Below are 19740 nucleotides of genomic sequence, written 5' to 3'. Positions count from 1 at the left end.
TGTTGTCTGTCACTGCTACTGTGTACTCAGCAGTCAGGTTTTAGCACTACTGGGCTTCGGCAGAGCCTCCTGGGGCCAGGCTATTCGGTCCCCTCATGCTTTTGCAGGCCAGAGGAGAGGTCTGCCTGAGCCAGATGGTTGCTACCATGTCAGAGAGGGGTCAGCACTGAGATCTCGCCAGCTACTCTCTCAGTTCTATCCCCAAAGCCTCCTTCCCCAGTCTCTCCTCAGGTGTCTCTACCCCACTCTGCCCCTCAATTTGCCAGGCCCCTGGGTAAGTGGCTGCATAAAAATAGTATGCGTTGGCTCTTTAAACGGCTCTTTGGATCTCCAGCTGCCCATCTCTGGCAGAGAGCAACCCTGCCGCTTTTTGCAGCTGGCTTTTATCTGTTTTATCTAGTTTTTGGGCTTTGGTGCTGTAGGCTGGAGATCCTAGCTTATGGTTTAGACCCTACTCTTTCCTGGGGGATCCAATTGGCCATTTCAATATCCTTCTGGTGCTGCCACCAGTGGGCACCCTGCCCACCTTCTTGAATCTCTACTGCACTCCTTACCAGTTAGGTTGTGCTAAAGCTAATTCTTTTCTTTGTCCAAGATTAGAAGGCTCCTCTCTCGCTATTGTTCCATTTTTTTCCCAGGTGATTTCTCCCCAATTTAGTTGCAATTCCAGGTTGGTCCTGGGAGGATGTCAGTGTGACTTCCACTCATTCATCTGCCATCTTGATTTCTCTCTCTCAGTCTCTTTCTCCCTGCCTTCCCCTCTCTGAAAATAAGTAAATGTTTTTAAATGGTCATATTATATATGCATGTTTATTTTTTAAATATGTGACTGGAAATTTCTGAAACTATTGATGTGAGGCATGCTAGATGAATATGAATGGTCAAATAGTACTGTAGAGATATAAGCAACATGCTATACTCATGGTACTGGACTTTTACTTTTCTGAGTCCATAACAGTTTTGAAATTACGTAATGGTATTCAACTATTTTTGACTTCATATGTTATTCTTTTGTCTTAGATAGCTTATCCATCTATTCGTCATGTTGGCTCAGATCCCTGTGTCTGTAATTTGGAGTCATCTTTGACACTCTCCGGTCATTTCATTTGTCCATTTTCTTTATTTTTTTCCAAGGGAAGAATATGTTTTATATATATTTTTAGAAATTTGTAACAAGAATTATTTGCTCTTTTAAGAAATATTTTGCTGAGAACAATGCATCTTTGAAACTTAGATCACCAATATGTCCCTTGTAGCTGGTATATGGATGGTTATTTTTATATGTATATATGTATTTTATATATAGGTACAAGCATTGGCTATTTAACTCAGTCCTGTAGTATTTACTATCATGTCCAAGCATTTAGACATAGAAATACTTATCACAGAGATACCTCAAAGATATGGCAGGTTTGGTTCCAGATTGCTGCAATAAAGTGAATGTTGCGATAAAGTCAGTCACACAAATTTTTTGGTTTCCCATTGCATATAAAAGTTATGACATAACTGTTATAAATGACTTAAGTGTACAATAATATGTCTCAAAAACAGTGAAGATGCCTGAATTTAAAATGCTTTATTGCTAAAAAATGCTAATCATCATCTGAACCTTCAGAGAGTTGTAATCTTGCTCATTGTGTCTTGCCTTTATGTTCATGAAAATGTAGTATGTGTGAGCCACAATAAAGCAAATCACAATAAAATGAGGTATGCCTGTATTTATTTTTAAGTTAGCTTTCTCTTTTATTCTCTTTTATGTTTTGGTGAGGGCTTTATATTGATTTTGTCTTTATTGAACTTACTCAAACAAACAAACAAACAAAAGAGCTATTCACACATTTCTCCTACCTTCTATCCCTGCCTCTGCCAACCACTAATTTGTTCTCTATATCTATGATCTCTATGTGTCTTTCATCTACCTATCTATCTGTCATCTGTGGATAGATAGATATTTTGGATTCCACATATAAGAGAAATCAGATATTTTTCTTTCTCTGTCCAACATTTCAGTTAGTGTAATATCCTCAAGGTCCATCCATTTCTAATTGTAAGACTTTTGTTTCCTTTTCTTGGCGGAAAATTTCAGTGTGGGTGTGTGTGTATGTGTATGCATATCCATCCATCTATCAATGGATAATTAGGTTGTTTCCATGTATTGGTTATTGTAAATAATGCTGCAGTTAACATAAAGGTACATATATCTTTATGAATTACTGTTTTCATATTCTTTAGATGAATACCCAGAAGTAGAATTGCTGGATCATATGGTAGTTCTGTTTTTAATTTTTAAGGACTTCCAATACTGTTTTCGTAGTGGTTTCACTAATTTATATTTCCACCAGCAGTGCACAAGGGTTGACTTTTCTCCATGTTCTTGCTGACACAGTAGTTCTAGTCTCTTACTTAATATCCACTCTTAGAGGATGTATAGTCATGTCTAATCAGGTGTGAGGTGATGCCTCACTGTGTTTTTGGTTTGAATTTTCTTGATGATTAATGATGCTGAGCATATTTTTGTGTACCTGTTGGTCCCCAGTATGTCTTTCTTTGGAAAATTGGCTATTCAGATATTCTGCACATTTTTAAATCAATTTTTTGGCTATTCAGTTATATGAGTTCTTTATATATTTAGGATATTATCCTATTATCAATATATGATTTGAAAATATCTTCTCCTATTCAATAGGTTGCTTTTTCACTTTGTTGATGGTTTTCTTGGCTCTGCAGAAACTAGAAGCTTTTTAGTTTGATGTAGTCCCACTTGTTTAGTTTTGTTCTTACTACTTTTGATTTTGATATTCAATTAAAAAATCTGGTTACTATCAGTTCATTCTTTATTTCAATGTCTCTGGTTCTATTTTACCCACTTGTTTGTCTTGTTGATTAGGTTCCACTTAAAGGTGAGATCATATGGTATTTGTCTTTCACTGCCTGTCTTATTTCACTTAGCATAATGCTCTCCAATTCCATCCATGCTGTCACAAAGGGTAGTAGCTCTTTCTTTCATTCTGCTGTGTAGTATTCCATTGTGTAAATGTACCGTAGTTTTTTGATCCACTCATTTACTGATGGGCACTGAGGCTATTTTCAGCATTTGGCCTGCTGTAAATAACTCTCCTATGAACATTGGGGTGCATAGGTTCTTTTGAATTGGTGTTTCAGTATTCTTACGCTATATTCCCAGCAGTGGTACTGATGGATCAAAAGGCAGTTCTGTTTTTAGTTTTTTGAGGAAATTCCACATGGTTTCCACAATGGCTGAGCCAGTCTGCATTCCCACCAACAGTGTACTAGGGTTCCCTTTTCCCTACAACCTTGCCAGTACTTGTTGATTTTTGATTTGGTTATGATGACCATTCTGACCAGTGTGAAGTGATTTCTTATTGTTGTTTTAATTTGCATCTTTCTGAGGGCTAGTAATGTTGAACATCATTTTATATGTCTCCCGGCCCTGTGTATGTCCTCCTTGGAGAAGTGTCTGTTCAGGTCCTTTACCCACTAAGATTAGGAACAACAAAAGTATGTCCACCTTTACCACTCTACTCAGCATAGCATTGGACATCTTAGCTACAGCGATCAGATAAGGAAAAAGAAGTAAAAGGCATCCAAATTGGAAAGGAGGAAGTAAAACTGTCACTGTTTCCTGATGACATGACAGTGTACATAGAGAACCAAGAACGTTATAGACTCCATCAACATACTGCTCAACCTAATAAGTGAATTTGGCAATGCACCAGGATATAAAGTCAGTATTCAGAAATTGAAGGTATTTTTGTACACCAACAATGAAATATCAGAAACATATCAGACAAAAAAATTCCATTTGCTATAGCAGCAAGAAAAATGAAGTACCTAGGAATAAACCTAGCCAAGGAGGTAAAAGACTTGTAGTAAGAAAGCTACACAACACTGAAGAAAGAAATCAAGGAAGACACAAATAAATGGAAGCATATACCATGTTCATGGATTGGAAGAATTAACATCATCAAGATATACATGTTTTTATTGGACTAAGACCAAGGCAATTATAGCATATACAGATCCATGTTGTTTTGTTTTTAACATTTTAATTTTTTAATGGCTGTATACATTGATAATAGAATTATATATGAAATTGATTTAGCTGAATAAATTATTTTGTTAAGGCTGAAAATACTAAGTTTTTCTTGGCTAGTGTTTGGATATACTGATCCATGGACTGAATGGTAGTGTTAGCATTGGATTGTACATTTGTTTTAATTACCTGGGGGAGGGGCTTTTATCCCATAAATGCATATAACTAAGGTTTGGTTTTAATTGCACTAAAAAACATTACATTGGGAACATTAGAATTTAAATGAGGTGTTTTCCTTCTATTAAGTAAAACATGTATATGCCATTTACAGTTGTCTTTAAAGTCTTCTCAATAGTTTGAATTAGTTGCTTCATGTCTTATACTTTTACCAACTTTCTGAATTCCCTCTAGAAACCCTGAACTATTTATTAGTTATATTATTTGGTATTCTCATGATTTGGGTTGCATTATGAGATTATCCATGGGAATAGAATACCATTATAGGGAAATAAAATCATCTGTACAGAGCACATAACCTTCTATACTAGCCTTTAGCACTGCACAAACAGTGATAAAGGGATGACATAACTACTTATTGGTCTCCTGCACCCAAGATCAATTGCATTTATAGCTTATGGGACTCAGGATAGGAATTTATAATTTTAGCTGTAACCCTTTTGAAAAATAGTTGTGAATCCAGACAATCATATCATAAATGTACATGTAGTCAGTATTTCCTGTCATGTCTATATTGTGTAGTGTACTGAACTCATTGTCCATGATATCATTGATTTTAAGTTATATTTACATGAACTATAACTAAATAATTCAGAGTCTGAGTGTCCAGTTTATAAATGAAAGGTTGAAGTTTTGGGAAACTGAAGAGTTATCCTTTATGTGTATATGTGAGGGAACAGAATCTTCACTCCCTTTTTCAACAGGTGCATTTATAGAGTTTCCCTCACTTTGTTCTCGCCTAGAGAAGTAGAGAGGAGAGAATCTTGCTTTTCATGGATTTAGAGTTTATTCAATCCTCTGATACTTTGATTAAACAATGAAATATCAGAACATAAGATTTCCTTTCCTTCGATTATGGTGATCAGTATAAGTGGGTCCTTTAGAAATAATGACCTCCATTTTGAGGAAGATATGGTTGGAGAGTTCTGTTCCACCAGCTCATGTTCCTGGACTCACCGCTGTTTGCAATCACGACTGCTGCTTCTTTCCAGGAACAAGTCAGTCAGGATTCCAAACTGCAATAATGCCTTTTAAAGATGATGAAAGACACTCATGGGACCAAAGGTGGAGATTCTCTGAATTAGAATTACCCTAACCAGCTGCAATGTCAAGTCTTTGGAAAGCATGTGTGCTGCCTTGCTCAGAGGCACAAAGGAAAAAGATCTCAAAGTAAAAGGACAAGTTCAGATGCCTACCAAGTCTCTGAGAATCATTACAAGGAAAACTTCCCATGGGAAAAGTGCTAAGACTTGGGATTCTTTTCACATGAGGTTCCACAAGTGACTCACTGACTTGCTCATTCCTGCTGAGATTGTTAAGCAGGTTACTTCCTCAGTATTGAGCCAGGAGGTTGTAGTCACCAGTGCACATGCTTAAATCAACCTTCAATAAATTGACTCTCTGTTTAAAAAAAAAAAAAAAAAGGCCTCAGAAATCCTGAAGGCTCAGGATAGATTTATGTTTTAAAACCTTAACTTTTATTTTTATATAATTTCAATATTTTTGTCAGGATTATGTATGAATTATAAAACAGACTCTTATCTTCACCATTGTAACTTCTATGTCTATTCCAATGAGCTGGTGAGCTCTAAATATAGTGAAAAATAAATATATACAAAGTAGAATAGTAACAAGCTAAAGCACAAAAGGCAATTATTTACTGAAAGAGTCTAGTGTCTGTTTACATTCTTCTGCATATTTCATATTAGTCAAACGACTTTCAATAAATGAATACATGTTATTAAGTACTAATATTATTGAAAAGTAGTCTTCATGACTAAAATTAATACTGTATTTTAGACTAGAAGATTCAAAGAGCATTTCCATTTTTGGTTTTGAATATTTTCAAAATTGATTTAATAAAGCTTCACTGTTCTATTTCACAGGCATTATTTTATTTAGTAGTCACAAAAACATTATGGGATATAGGTACTATTAGCATCTTTATTTTGAAATGAAAAAGCAAGCTTAGAGAATTTAAGTAACTGATCAAAACTGACACAGCTAGAATATGGTAAAGATGGGATTGAAACCGAGACCTGCCTTCCTCTGAAGCATATGCGATTAACCATGCCACTATGTGGTCTCACAGTGCATTTCGTTGATAGAGGGAGTGATATTTTTCACAAATGTTGAATAAACTTAGGAGAGGTGTTTAATTTTAACTTCTTAAGCAATGTATCATATCTTGGACTGTCTGATAGACATAGCCATGCCATGTGTACCTCAGCTCAGAAAACACTGTTTCTCTGTGGGTCAGTTCCTCTTATTCCCTTGATAATCTTCCTGGCTTCTTTTTCATTCTTCAGGTCTAATCCTAGCTTCTTGCTCACTCATGCATTAATCATCCAGACTGATCTTTTTGTTGCTTTTGTTTGGGTTGTTCATTTGTTCCACTTGGTCACCTGACAAGTGATGGCTACAAATACCACCATGTATGTGTATCGTTCAAGACAACTCTTTAACCTAGGTAACTTGATCATATGAAGTCACCAATTTGTAAATACCTAAAAATGAGATTGTAGGTTATATATCCTATTAAGAAAAAAGCATAAGCTCTATTCTGGCTCTATTCTGATAAGCTGCCTTACCTAAATCTTGATTAGAAGTTTTAGTTGGAGTTTTCAGATATCTTTTGTTTTTTTGGAGATTTCTTATGAAGTTTAGGACTTTAAAAGATAATTGAAACATGGAATGAAATGTACTTATTACACCTGAACAAATGAAGTAAACTGTCAAATAATACAAATCATGTACTTGTGTGTCTAAACATAGAAATATAGATTTAAGCTTAATGCAGTTCTGAGCAACAACTGATTCTTCTTCAATGAGTTATTGGTGAAGCCATTAGCCAGATGTTGTTATAGAAAATTGTATGCTGGTCCTGTTAGTAATTTCAAATAGTATGATTCAAATAATGATACATTTTGAGTGATGTTTGGCAAGTTACTTAACTGCTTTTCAGTTTCTTTATCTGAAAACAGTTTTTAGAATGGTTCAAGTTAAAAAGCTTAACAATATTAAGTGCTGGAAAGGATTTGTTACACTTTGCTGAAGGAATGCCACTTTGGAAAGCAATTTTGTAAAAATTATATGTTTACCATAAGACCCAGCAACTTTGCTCCTTGTTATTTTGCCAAGCAAATGAAAACATATGCTTTCACAAATACTTTCATGCAAACATGTGTAGCAGCTTTATTCATCATCAACACACCCTGAAAACATCAAGATGCTCATTAACTGAATGTATAAATGAATTTTGGCATGTCAATACAATAAAAAGGAATAAAAAAAAGAAAAAGAAAGCCCTGGCTGGTGTGGCTCAGTGGATTGAGTGCCAGCTTGTGAACCAAGGGGTTGCCAGTTCGATTCCTGATCAGGGCACATGCCTGAGTTGCAGGCCAGGTCCCCAGCAGGGGCACTTGAGGGGCAACCACACATTGATGTTTCTCTCCCTCCCCCCCTCCCTTCCCCTCTTTCAAAATATAAATAAATATAATCTTAAAAAAAGAATAGACTACTGAGGCATGCAAAACAATATTTATGCTAAATTAAAGAAGCCAGACATAAATTCCTGCGCACTCTTCAATTCAATTTCTAATGACATTGTAGAAAACAGCAAAACTATATAGGGACAAGGATCAGATAAGTGGTTGCCAGGGAGCTGGGATTAGAGAAAGGGGATTGACTGGAAAGGAATACCAGGGAACAGTTTGGAATGATAGAAGTGTTGCATATCTTGTGTTGGAGGTTGCATGACTATGCATATGTCAAAACAATGAATTGTACTATATGCAAATCATGTATCAGAAAAAAAAATCTTGTGTTTCAGAGTAGTTATGGAAATTAAGAGCGATCATTCCCTTCCTCCATGTTTTCTTCTGTTTGGTTGTTTAGCATTTCTCAGCTTCTTCTTTGTCCCTTATAAATTTAGGGACCATGATAAACTGTAGTTTCTCATTTCAGAGTTGAGATACTACAGAAAATTAATGTCTATTTTTTCAAAGATTTTATTTATTGTTAGAGAGAGGAGAAGAGAGGGAGAGTAGAGAGAGAGTAAGGGAGGGATAAAAAGAGGGAGAGAAACATCAGTGCGTGAGAGAAACATCAGCCGGTTACCTCTCGCACACCTCCAAGCAGGGACCTGGCCCAGAACCCAGACACATGCTCTGACCAGGAATCAAACCAGCTATCTTTCAGTTTTCAGGACAAGGTCTAACCTGTGGAGCCACACAAGTCAGGGTAGAAAATTTGTCTGTATTTGTCCTTATCTGCACTCTTGGAGTCAGATTTTAAATTGAGTCATGACCTGCATTTTTGTATTTCTAGATATTCCAATTAGTACTGAATAACTTAGAGCTAGAATTTGCATACTCTGTAAAATATATGAATATACTTGGTTCAACTGGATTCTGGCTCTCTGTCCTGTGGCAATGGGAGTGCTCAGTATGGTGGGGAGGGTGTATAAAGCAGTCTTGAGTTTTGAGCCTCAGTATTCCCTAAGAAAGGCTCTTCCACTTGTTAGCAAACCATTGTTCTACATCAGCTGTTCTTAAACCTGAGCATCAGAGTCACCTGAAGGAGCAGTTAAAACAGATATTGGGTCCTACCCCAAAGTTACTGATTCCATAGGTCTAGGTTAGGGTTCAAGAGTTTGCATTTCTGTGCTCGCTTTGGCAGCACACATACTAAAATTGGAACGATGCAGAAAAGATTAGCATGGCCCCAGCGCAAGGATGAGGCACAAATTTGTGAAGCGTTCCGTATTTTTTATGCAATTTGGTCTCTTTGACTAATCATCAAAAAGCAGCCAGCCCAGCCAGGTTTATTTGTGAAACAAGGAAATAAAGGTTTACTTCTCTTAAAAAAAAAAAAGAATTTGCATGTCTAATGAGATTCCAGATGATGTTGATGGTTTGGGACATGCATCTTGAGAACCAGTGATTTATGCTTATTTCTTGTGTTAAAGTATCGAAATTCCTACCTAAGTATAGTAGCTGATGTTTTGTTTTTAAACTGCTTATGTGGGGAGGAGTTGGGGAGGAGAAGAGAGTTAAGGAAAATAGTGTTTGACTAGAGCCCACAAAATATTTGATGCCTGAAAGACAGATATATGGTGCTGGCAAGAAAAAGAAAAAAAAAAAAAGTATGTCTAGCTGCCCCACCTTTTTTTTTTTTAACCTCTTGAGTGTTGTCATGCTACATTATAATTATTTTTATATTTAGAGCAACAGCCCCTTTTGCGCTCTCATTCACTCTAAAAGTTTTGAGGATTCTTACCAGGCCTCCACTGACCATTGGCCTAAACTATTCTTAGTTAAAGACTTATCACTGCCTAGTTTGTGTTAAATAGGCCTTGCTTTTCACACTTGAGTTTTGTGTTTGTACCCTATTTTTTTTCAGACCAATAATAATTTTCACTAAGTGAAGTGAAAATACCATAAAATGCATGATTTGAAGCAGTCTGTAATGTGTAGGTGGGCGACTGATTTCAAGTGCTCTTGTATCAGATAAATCTTTTGATGCGGGAGGAAATCACCCTAATTAATAGTACTAGGTATAAAAAGAATAGGTAAAATTTAGAAACTTAAATACAATTTGTAAGTGTTGCATTTAAGGAAGTCAGATTATTTTATCTTTGCAAATGCCAAAGCAGATATTGAGAGTTGTATATATAAATTAGTTTAGAATTCCTGTTATTTTACAGTTGCTGTAGGGTATATTGTGCTGTAATCATATCTGCTGATTTCTCTCTAATAGATTCAGCACAATATATTACACTTAGAGCTGACATCTTTTTATCTTTCTCCCGCTGTCCCACTGATTTTGAAGTCTTTAGAGAAAATGGTTCACTGTACTGGTTGATTACATGCCTCAATTGAATAGCAGCTTGCTGCCAATGATCATTAGAATGGTATATTGATATTTTCTCATTTGAACTATGAAAAGTAAAGCAGAATTTGTTTAAAATGAGCTCCTGTATATATTGTGGATATGATTGGTTCTGAATCTTTGAGCTATTTTTAAAATTTATTTTCAGCGATCTGATATTTTCTTAGAAATTTGGGTCTCTATGCTGTCGATAAGCTTTACATTAGTTAAACATGAAATGTAGTTTAACGACTGCAAAATAGAAATATAGTCATGATTTAAGTATGTATAGATTTTAAGTTTTCCTTCATATGAGTCTGCTGTATATGATGTTTGTCAAGTTCTTGAGCAATAAGAGACTGTTAATTCTCTTAATCACACAAGTCAGTAAGTTTACTCACATTTGAATTAGCAAATATTTATTTAGTGTTGACTATATGTAAGCTACTTTGCTAAGTATTATGGAAAACAAGAAGATAAATGAGAAAATATAACTGTCTTCAGAGTACTTTTAATCCAGAAAGGTGTGTAAGGCACATGCAGCAATAATTGCATTACTAAGTAGTAAGAGAGAAAGATACATGGTTGTTCAAAGGAAAACTAACTCATATTTGGATGGACGGCTTATGAGAAAAAAAATTAATGGAGAAATTGACAGTCACTTTGATCCTTGAAGGGTTTGGAGAGATAAAGTTGGGGTTACCTTCTGGAAAGAACCATACTTTAAATAATGCAGGTAAGTGCAGGAAGGGTATCAGGAAAGAGAATTTGTCTGGATTTTACTGGAACATGTGGTTTAAGGTCTGAGGCTGTAAAGGCGGGTTGATACTAGCTCAGGATCTGGATTTGAAATGTGTTGGGTAGCCCAGAGGAAAAGTTTGGACAGAAGACTGGTGAAATACAGTCTAGTCTGAGATTTTGGAAAATTAATAAAAGAACAAATGAAGCTACAGAGACCCTACTTGGGATACTCTTGGCATATTAAAGGAAAGGTAACTAGGGCCAAACTAGGATGTTAGTAGAGACGATGGAAGGGAGGGTGAGGCATGTGTGGGAGGCATTCTAGAATGGACTATTAATGACTAGAAAACCAAAAAAGGAAGCGCTACAGGATGAGTCTTCTAGCCTTCTACCACACATGGGACTCATCTGCTGCTCGCCCAAGCCTGCGTATCCAGCCCTAGCCACGCAGGTCTCCTTGCAATTTCTGAAATTTTCCAGGCACACTAACCACCACCTCAGTACCTCATTTGTGCTTATTCTCTCTACTGAGGAAGTTCCCATTTCCTTCAAGGCTCTGTTCAAATACCACCTTATCAAAAAATTTTTTCCTGAACACACATTAAAAGATAACATGTGGTAACTTTTTATTCCATTTACTAAGGATATTTTTTGTTCATAGCACCAACATAGTGACATTTTATTATATATTTATCTTTTTATCATCTGTCTCCCTCTTTTGAGATGGCAGACTATATAAGGGCAAGGGCTTAGTTACGTTGCCTGTTTTATCTCTATCAATTAGAATATGTTGGTACTTCATAAGCACTCAATAAATGTTTATTGAATAAAAGAATAGAATAAATGCAAAGGCCAAAGAGATGGGAGTCTATTATGCCAGTATTTGAAGTCTGAATGATTAAAAGGATAGTTATGCTTTTAACATAATATGGAAGAATGGAAGAGGGTTGATTTAGGGAAGCAGTGATACAGGGGAAGATAAATTTGGTGTATACATTCAGGTTTAGGTATACGTTGCTGGTGAATCAACTAAGGCAAGGCTGTGGAATGGGCAATCTAAAATGTGAAGAGAAGTCTGAGATTGAGGTAAAGATCTTGAGTCATCCTCACAGAAGATGCTTGAAGCAATTGGAGTAGAAAAAAGAATGACAAGCAACATAAAGACAGGGTTATCATATTTGAAAATGGAAATTTCATTTTAGATACTTCCATGTTTTCAATTTACAAACATACATATTTTTTGTTTGTTTATTTCACAGCTGGGTTAACAACTTTGGCCATGAAGGTCTTGGACTCTTACTGGACGTGCTGGAAAGGCTTCTGGACAAGAAACAGTAAGAATAAACATGAAAAAATCATGTAAGGGCAGATGTTTAGGCACAGTATAATATGCTTTTTTCTTTTTTATTCAGGCAAGAAAATATCGACAAGAAGAATCAGTATAAACTTATTCAGTGCCTCAAAGCATTTATGAATAATAAGGTAAGTAGTGTTTATTTCTACCTCTGTCACAAAAGGTGAAAACTTGCCGAACAGTATGAAAGTATGAAGCACACAGAATAGTATGTACTTATTCAGTTTACAAAAGGGTCTTTAGGATGCAAATCATCATGTTGCATTTAAATAGTATTTAAAATATATTTTGTTTCACAACATATTTATTGCTAGGATTTTGCAATCATGGAAACATATAAATTTTGTTCCCAAATTAGATAATACTATTTTTTTCTTTTATTGTAGAAGGAAAATTTAAATGTCATATGTTGAATATCGTTTTCTTAGAGAGTGTTTTTATTCTTTGAAAAGAAAAATTAAAAGCCATCGTTTGACTTGTTCACTAAGAACATGATAAGGTTAAGATTTCTCTTTCTTTTGTGTTCAGTGAATGTCAGTTAACATACGTAAAGGACATTTCTGGAAAATAATTTTTTTTGTTTCTTTTTTTGCATTGTAAGGGACTCAATGAAATTGTCCAGACATGGGTTTTTCTTCTCAAAGTAGCCTTTGCTCAGGTTATGAAGTTATCATTATTTTTTCTAAAAATTATTTTGTTACTGTCTTAGAAATGATTTGCTCTATAGTTCTATAGGTAAAGTACCACTAACTCACTAATTACATAATTCCCTTTAGGTGGTGTTCTAATAGCCTCAACTGTTAATAGAGATAAATAATTATAACAGTAAACAAAAACTTGCCGAATGTGAAATGTTGTTATTAATAACCAATGCAGTAAGATTGTCAAAGTAAACTGCAAAGGCTTTCAAAAGTATATGGGATTATATGTAAGTGTGTAAATACAAGATGGGGCAAAAGTAGGTTTACAGTTGTGAGTATGCGAAACAGTTTATTCTTGCATTACTATTTATTAATTATTGTATTATTTTCCATGTGAGCATGATGGTTTGACTTAGATTATTCAGAACTAAGTTTAAGCTTTGTTTAAGGGCACATAAAGCTTGCAGATAACAGCTCAGAATGTGAATAAATGGTGAATCTTTTAAATTATAGGCATATGAAACAGTAGGCCTAAACTATGTATTCAAAATAAAAATATGCAATGATACATGTTTCATGTTGAAATAGTCATAATGAAAGAATTAACTTTCTTTTGAAATGACTTAAACATCAAATTTGTTGGTCCCAAGGAGTTTATATTATCTACATCAAAAACTCTTTTTCCTTATACAATGCATATCAGAATAAGATCATAAAGAGCGACCCATTGCTTCTTAGCTTCCATTGTTGTAATATTGCTCTGATGTTTAGATTTATGGTTTTTCATAATTTCTTATGTCTTCATTTTTATTTTCAGCATTTCCTCACATTAGAAAATACTTTTAAACAATAAGTGGAAATTTGAAAATTTAAATGATTTCACTCTAATTGATTTTTAAACTTATTATTTTCAGTTTGGTAATTTCATGGTAATCATAGGTTTCTCAGTTTTACACCTGTGTTTTCACTTATTTTTCTTACTATATATTGTCTACTGGCCACCTTTATACATACTTACGCCTTCTGTTTTCTTTACTTCTTTTAAATTTTGTCTCTTCTATTTCCTTGTTTTTTTGTTTTTTTTCCCCTCTGTGTATTTCCTTATTTATTATGACCTCTGATAAAGTCACATTTAAGTGCTTTAGCTATTTTTCCCCATGAATTCTTTTAGAAGTTAAAATAGCTACCATGAAAATATTTATATGCTTGGTACTTAAGTAAAGGTTAGCTTGAAATGGCAATTTTGCTCCAATGAAATGTTATCAGATTTTACCATTAAACTGTAAAAAGAAACAAAAGTATTTCATAAGAAATCTGAGAAAATACTTTGTGGGACAAAGATCAAAGAAATATTACCTCCTTAATGTAGTGAAAACCCAAGTTTTGGGTTTTCTTTAAAATTTCTTTACCTGTTCATTCTTATAATGTGCACTTGCGCACCCATATTCAAGACTAGAAAATAAATGAAAATGGTGTCTTCTCTGCCTAGTTGAATGTGACACTTAGTGAAATCCAGGTGCCATTTCTTTGTGTTCATAACGTTTGGAATGCAGCACAGCTGTCTGAAAAGGGGAGGATAAGAGAGAGAAGGTGTAGGGATATCTGTACAGAGGTTTTGCTTCAACTGGCAGGTAGTATACAAAGAGCTTTTCAACATTTTGCCCTTTTTGTTCAACTTAATTTTTCATACAGACATATTGGATAATTTACCCATGAATTGTAGATATTTTCAGGGAGACCCACGACATAAGTAGAATTACTTTAGAAAATCATATTAGTATGCTCTTTTACATGTTCTTCTTTGTTAAGGAAATATTGATCATTCTCATATTTCTCCCAAATCTTTATGGAATTTTTAGGCAGACTAATGGAGATCATTTTTCATCAAGGGCCGAAAACTCAAAGATGCAGTCATTTCAAATAAAAAAAAACAATATGAATAACTGCTTGTTTGATGAACATTCATATAATTAGGTAGAACCTCATTGTGAAGGTGTGGGTTTCTAGAAAATCACTATCTAGTTGCTTTTTAAAATTAAAGATATGTTCCAAAGACATTTTCAATGAAAGTACCTTTTTTTTTTTAAAGTTTGGATTGCAAAGGATTCTAGGAGATGAAAGAAGTCTTTTACTATTGGCAAGAGCAATTGACCCCAAACAGCCCAACATGATGACTGAAATAGTAAAAATACTTTCTGCTATTTGCATTATTGGAGAAGAGAACATGTAAGTATTGCTATGTCATTATGTTAACTGCATGGAAAATGACACTTGATAAATTTACAGATACTACTTTTCTTTAGATAACTTGCATGGCAATGATATGAAATTTTAGGAATAAATCAGTAGCATTTTTATCTTATCTGTTGACATTTTAGCTTTTTTTTATTCTTTGAAAAATAGGTTTAAACGGATAGAACCCTAATGGGAAACTCTTCTGAGATAGATTCAAAGTGAATGAATAGAATTTTGTCTAGCTGAAGGTAAAGCAATTACTAGAAATATAGGACAAAAACCAGAGAGTAATTTTGGCTGAAGACAGGCACACAATCACCCCTACCCTTGCACACACCACCCTCCCTACACACATGAACATCACAAAATTTGACTTATTTAGCTAACTGAATTAACTAGATGCTTTTCTTTTGTACTATTATTTATAGCTTTATTTTACTTTACCTGCCTATGGTAAGGGGAAAAATAAAGCAATTATTTGTAGACTGAAGTAAAGTAACCTATTAAAATGAAATAACACCAAAGCTGTTGGCCCTATTTCAAAGTGTATGCAAAAATGCCACTTTTGGCAAGTCATTGTTGACCATACATTAGATAATTTCCTATGAAAAAATATTGACTCAGAAGCAAAATTTTAGATTTGATTGCAATGATATATCTAGTTAATAAGAAACTATTGTGATAAAGAATGAAATACCTGCTAAGGAGATGAACTAAACTGTTTCTTCTTTTTTTTAATTGTTTTTTTTTATTTTTATTGTATTTTTCCCATTACTATTTAGTCCCTCTATACCTCACTCCCCCACACAATCACCACACTGTTATCCATGCACATGTGTCATTTTTCCTTTTTGCTCAATTCCTCTACCCACTATCCTTCCCTGCCTTAGCTGTCATCCTGTTCTCTATCTATGAGTCTGCCTCTATTTTGCTTGTTAGTTCAGTATGCTCATTAGATTCCATAGGTAAGTGAAATCATATGCTATTTGTCTTTCTCTGACTTATTTCACTTAGCATAATATTCTCCAGTCCCATCCATACTGTCGCAAAGGGTAAAGTTTTCTTTTTTACAACCAAGTAGTATTCCATCCTGTAAATGCCCCATAGTGGTTTTATCCATTCATCTACTGATGGACACTTGGGCTTCTTCCATATCTTGGTGACTCTAAATAATGCTGCAATGACCATAGGGGTGCTTATTTTTTGGATTAGTGTTTTCAGTTCCTTCAGATATACAGGGCCTTTCCAGAAAGTACCCAGCCATGTACTATGAAAAATAGAGACATTTACTGAAGAAGATACAAGATATAAGAAACATTGTACATAGGACAATGACACCTCAGCCACCTTCAAAGTAGGCACCTTGGGACCTCACACAGTTCTCCCAGTCACCATCAGCTGCCCCACTGTAGTTTCCTGAATCTCATCAACAGCCAAAATCTCTTCCCTTTCAAAGGTGATTTTAGTTCTGGGAAAAGCCAGAAGTCACAGGGCACCAAATCTTGGCTGTAGAAGGGCTGAGTCACCTGGGTGATTTGATGTTTCGTCAAAACACTGCATGAGATGTGATGCATGAGCGGGAGCGTTGTTGTGATAAAGCTGCCAGTCACCAGTTGCCCATAGCTGCAGCCTTCTGAATCATCTCAAAGTCTCTGCAGAGGGATATTTAAGCCTAACACAAAATTTAATGTGGATTCTTTGCTCTACTTACTCAGTCATTTTGAATGCAAGGGCAACACAGTACACATGCTCACTCAACGGTGTCTACAGCCCCCACTGAGAAAGAAGTTGTTATTGTTCATGTATGTGCGTTTTAGTCCATTCTCCTTGGCTGCCAGGTTACATCAATGTCGCACAAACTATTCTTGTTATATTAATAATGGCTGGACTTTTCCCAGGCAGACCTTATATTCCCTGCAGTGGGATCATTTGGTTAAAAAGCAGATCCATTTTTTAACTTCTTGATGTATTTCCATACTGCTTTCCACAGTGGCTGCACCAATTTGCATTCCCACCAATAGGCAAAAAGTGTTCCTCCTTTTTCACATCCTCACCAGCAGTTGTTTGTTGATTTATTGATGATAGCCATTTTGGCAGGGGGGCGGTGATATTTCATTGTGCTTTTAAGTTGCATTTCTCTGATGATTAGTGACATTGAGCATCTTTTCATATGTCTATTGGTCATCTGCATGTCCTCTTTGGAGAAGTGTCTATTCAAGTCCATAAATCAGTTGCATTTTTATATGCCAATATTAAACTAACAGAAAGGGAAATTAAGAAAACAATCCCATTCACAACTGCTACAAAAATAACAAAATACCTCAGATTAAACCTAACCAAGGATGTAAAAGTCTTGTACTTTGAAAATTATAATACACCGAAGAAAGGAATTGAAGAAGATACAAATTAATGGAAGCACATACCATGTTCATGGATAGGAAGGATTAACATAATTAAAATGCCCATACTACCCAAAGTAATCTATATACTCAGAGCAATTCCTATCACGATTCCAATGATATATTTAAGAGAACTAGAACAAATATTTCAAAAATTTATATGGACAATGAAAGGCCCTACATAGTGACAGTGATCCTGAGAAAGAAAAACCAATTTGGAGGAATCACATGGCCTAATACCAAACTATATTATGAAGCCATAGTATTCAAAACAGAATGGTACTGGCATAAAAAACAGGTACATAGATCAATGGAACAGAATAGAGTATCCAGAAATAAAATATTTCTTCTAAACACTTTGTCGTGCCAGCAGTAATTTCAGTTCAAATCAGAACAGGTCTGAACAAAGATTTAAGAATATTCTAATATATTGACTTTTTCATACCTGCTAGAATAAAATGAGATGTTGCTTAGTGCTGTCTAGTGTCCTTAGAAACCAAAAGACAAACACTAAACAAAAATATTATTATGTAGCATTAAATTTTATCTCAATGTGAATAACTGTGAGTGAGTTTACATGCAGAAAGAAGTAAGATTTTCTTAGGTTTTATGGAAAAAATTAGTCTATACATGAGTAAGACATATTTTTTTATTCACATAGGTTTTTCAATACTTAATCCATATAATACAACCTACTGTTCTATACTTATAATTTAATTATAATGTCAGGCATAATTTTGGAAGAGTGCATAGAGTTTAATTTGATTCAGACACTGTACTAGAGAGATAGTCTTCAATATTTTTGTTCAGGTAATTAAGTTTCTTGTGCTAGGTAATTATAGATGCTTCTCTAATTATCTGGGTTTTCTCTTTCAGGTATTATTTTTTGTTGCATTTTCAAAGAATGTTAATGTTTTTAAGTTCTTTTAAAAACTTTTCTTCATTCCAGCACTTTTTTATAAAATTACAGTCAGGAGAGCAGTTGGCTCTTACTCTCTACCATGTTTTGTTAGTTTGGCTCAAATAAACTCTTGTAAAATTCAGAAAGAAATAAATAAAATTATAATTGTGTTACACTTGGGTAAATTTTTAATAGCTGAAGAGGACATTTTGTGTTGGAGATATTAATTAATACCTGTGACATGAAATAATTAATGCCTGAAATTTTACATTTGAATGTTTATCAAACATCCTTTAGAAAATATCAGCCAGAAAAAAAAAAATTCCCTCAAGATTTTTCAATTGAATTTTATTTTGTTGCCCTGAAATTATTTAAAGCTCTCAATATTTGATGTGTTGAAAGGAACATAATTTTTTTTTAATTGTGACAATCAAGCACCTAGGAGAAATAAGGGAAAACTGAAAGAATATACCCATATTCACAATGTCTGTGTGAGATCTATTTCTTACTTGTTTTCTTTTCTTTTTTCTCTGTAGTCTAGATAAACTTTTAGGGGCTATAACTACAGCAGCAGAAAGAAATAACAGAGAACGATTTTCACCAATTGTGGAAGGATTAGAAAATCATGAAGCTTTGCAATTACAGGTGAGTTAGTTTGCTCTTAAATTGCTTCTAGGATTATATTTTGAGTACTCATTTTATATCACACAAACTACATTTGAGCTAACACTTAAATTGAATGGGATATAAAAATGAAGTTCTTCCTGGTGCTTGTTGTTCATACAAGCTGGAAGTTTTTCCCCAGCCAGTGTTGCTCACTGGTTTGAGCGTCATCCTGCAAACCGAAGGGCCACTGGCTGGATTCCCAGTCAGGGCACATGCCTGGGTTGCGGACCAGGTCCCTAGTTAGGGGCGTGCGAGGGGCTATCAATGTTTCTCTTGCACATTGATGGTTTTCTTCCTCCCTTTCTACGTCTATTTCCCTCTCTATAAAAATAAATAAATAAAAATGTTTAAAAACACCTAGAAATTGTGCCTGTGAGAATAACAGCTTGTTTAAAATCAGGAAAAGAAGCTCTGGCTGGGTGTCTCAGTTAGAGCATTGTTCTGATATACCAAGTTGCTGGTTTGATCCCTGGTCAGAGAACATATAAGAGTCAACCAATGAGTGCATAAATAATTGAAACAACAAATTCATGTTTCTCTCTCTCTCCCTTCCTCTCCCTATCTAAAATCAATAAAAAAATAAAATCAGAAAAAAATACTTCAGCTTATAATAACTGTGATGATTATGATTATCATTAATA

The 19740-nt window shown here is 34.8% G+C and overlaps 1 protein-coding gene and 1 non-coding gene across 3 annotated transcripts in view; both read left to right on the top strand.

Moving 5' to 3' along the window:
• Positions 1 to 19740, top strand: part of DIAPH2 (diaphanous related formin 2) — a 908710-nt gene that overhangs the window by 204985 nt on the left and 683985 nt on the right. For both annotated transcript variants that reach the window (XM_054587910.1, XM_054587909.1), the window contains 4 exons: positions 12163 to 12237; positions 12316 to 12385; positions 14988 to 15124; positions 18970 to 19078. In XM_054587910.1, coding sequence (XP_054443885.1) covers positions 12163 to 12237; positions 12316 to 12385; positions 14988 to 15124; positions 18970 to 19078 — 391 coding nt within the window. The remainder of the gene's footprint in view (positions 1 to 12162; positions 12238 to 12315; positions 12386 to 14987; positions 15125 to 18969; positions 19079 to 19740) is intronic.
• On the top strand, positions 8956 to 9062 carry LOC129082233 (U6 spliceosomal RNA). The gene has a single exon (XR_008530390.1). It is a non-coding gene; the product is annotated as a U6 spliceosomal RNA (small nuclear RNA).

This window comes from Pteronotus mesoamericanus, unplaced genomic scaffold (assembly GCF_021234165.1).
Source record: "Pteronotus mesoamericanus isolate MK-2021 breed Mesoamerican mustached bat unplaced genomic scaffold, CSHL_Meso_final scaffold_12, whole genome shotgun sequence".
Classification (NCBI taxonomy): domain Eukaryota; kingdom Metazoa; phylum Chordata; class Mammalia; order Chiroptera; family Mormoopidae; genus Pteronotus; species Pteronotus mesoamericanus.
This window is presented reverse-complemented; position numbering and strand designations above follow the sequence as displayed.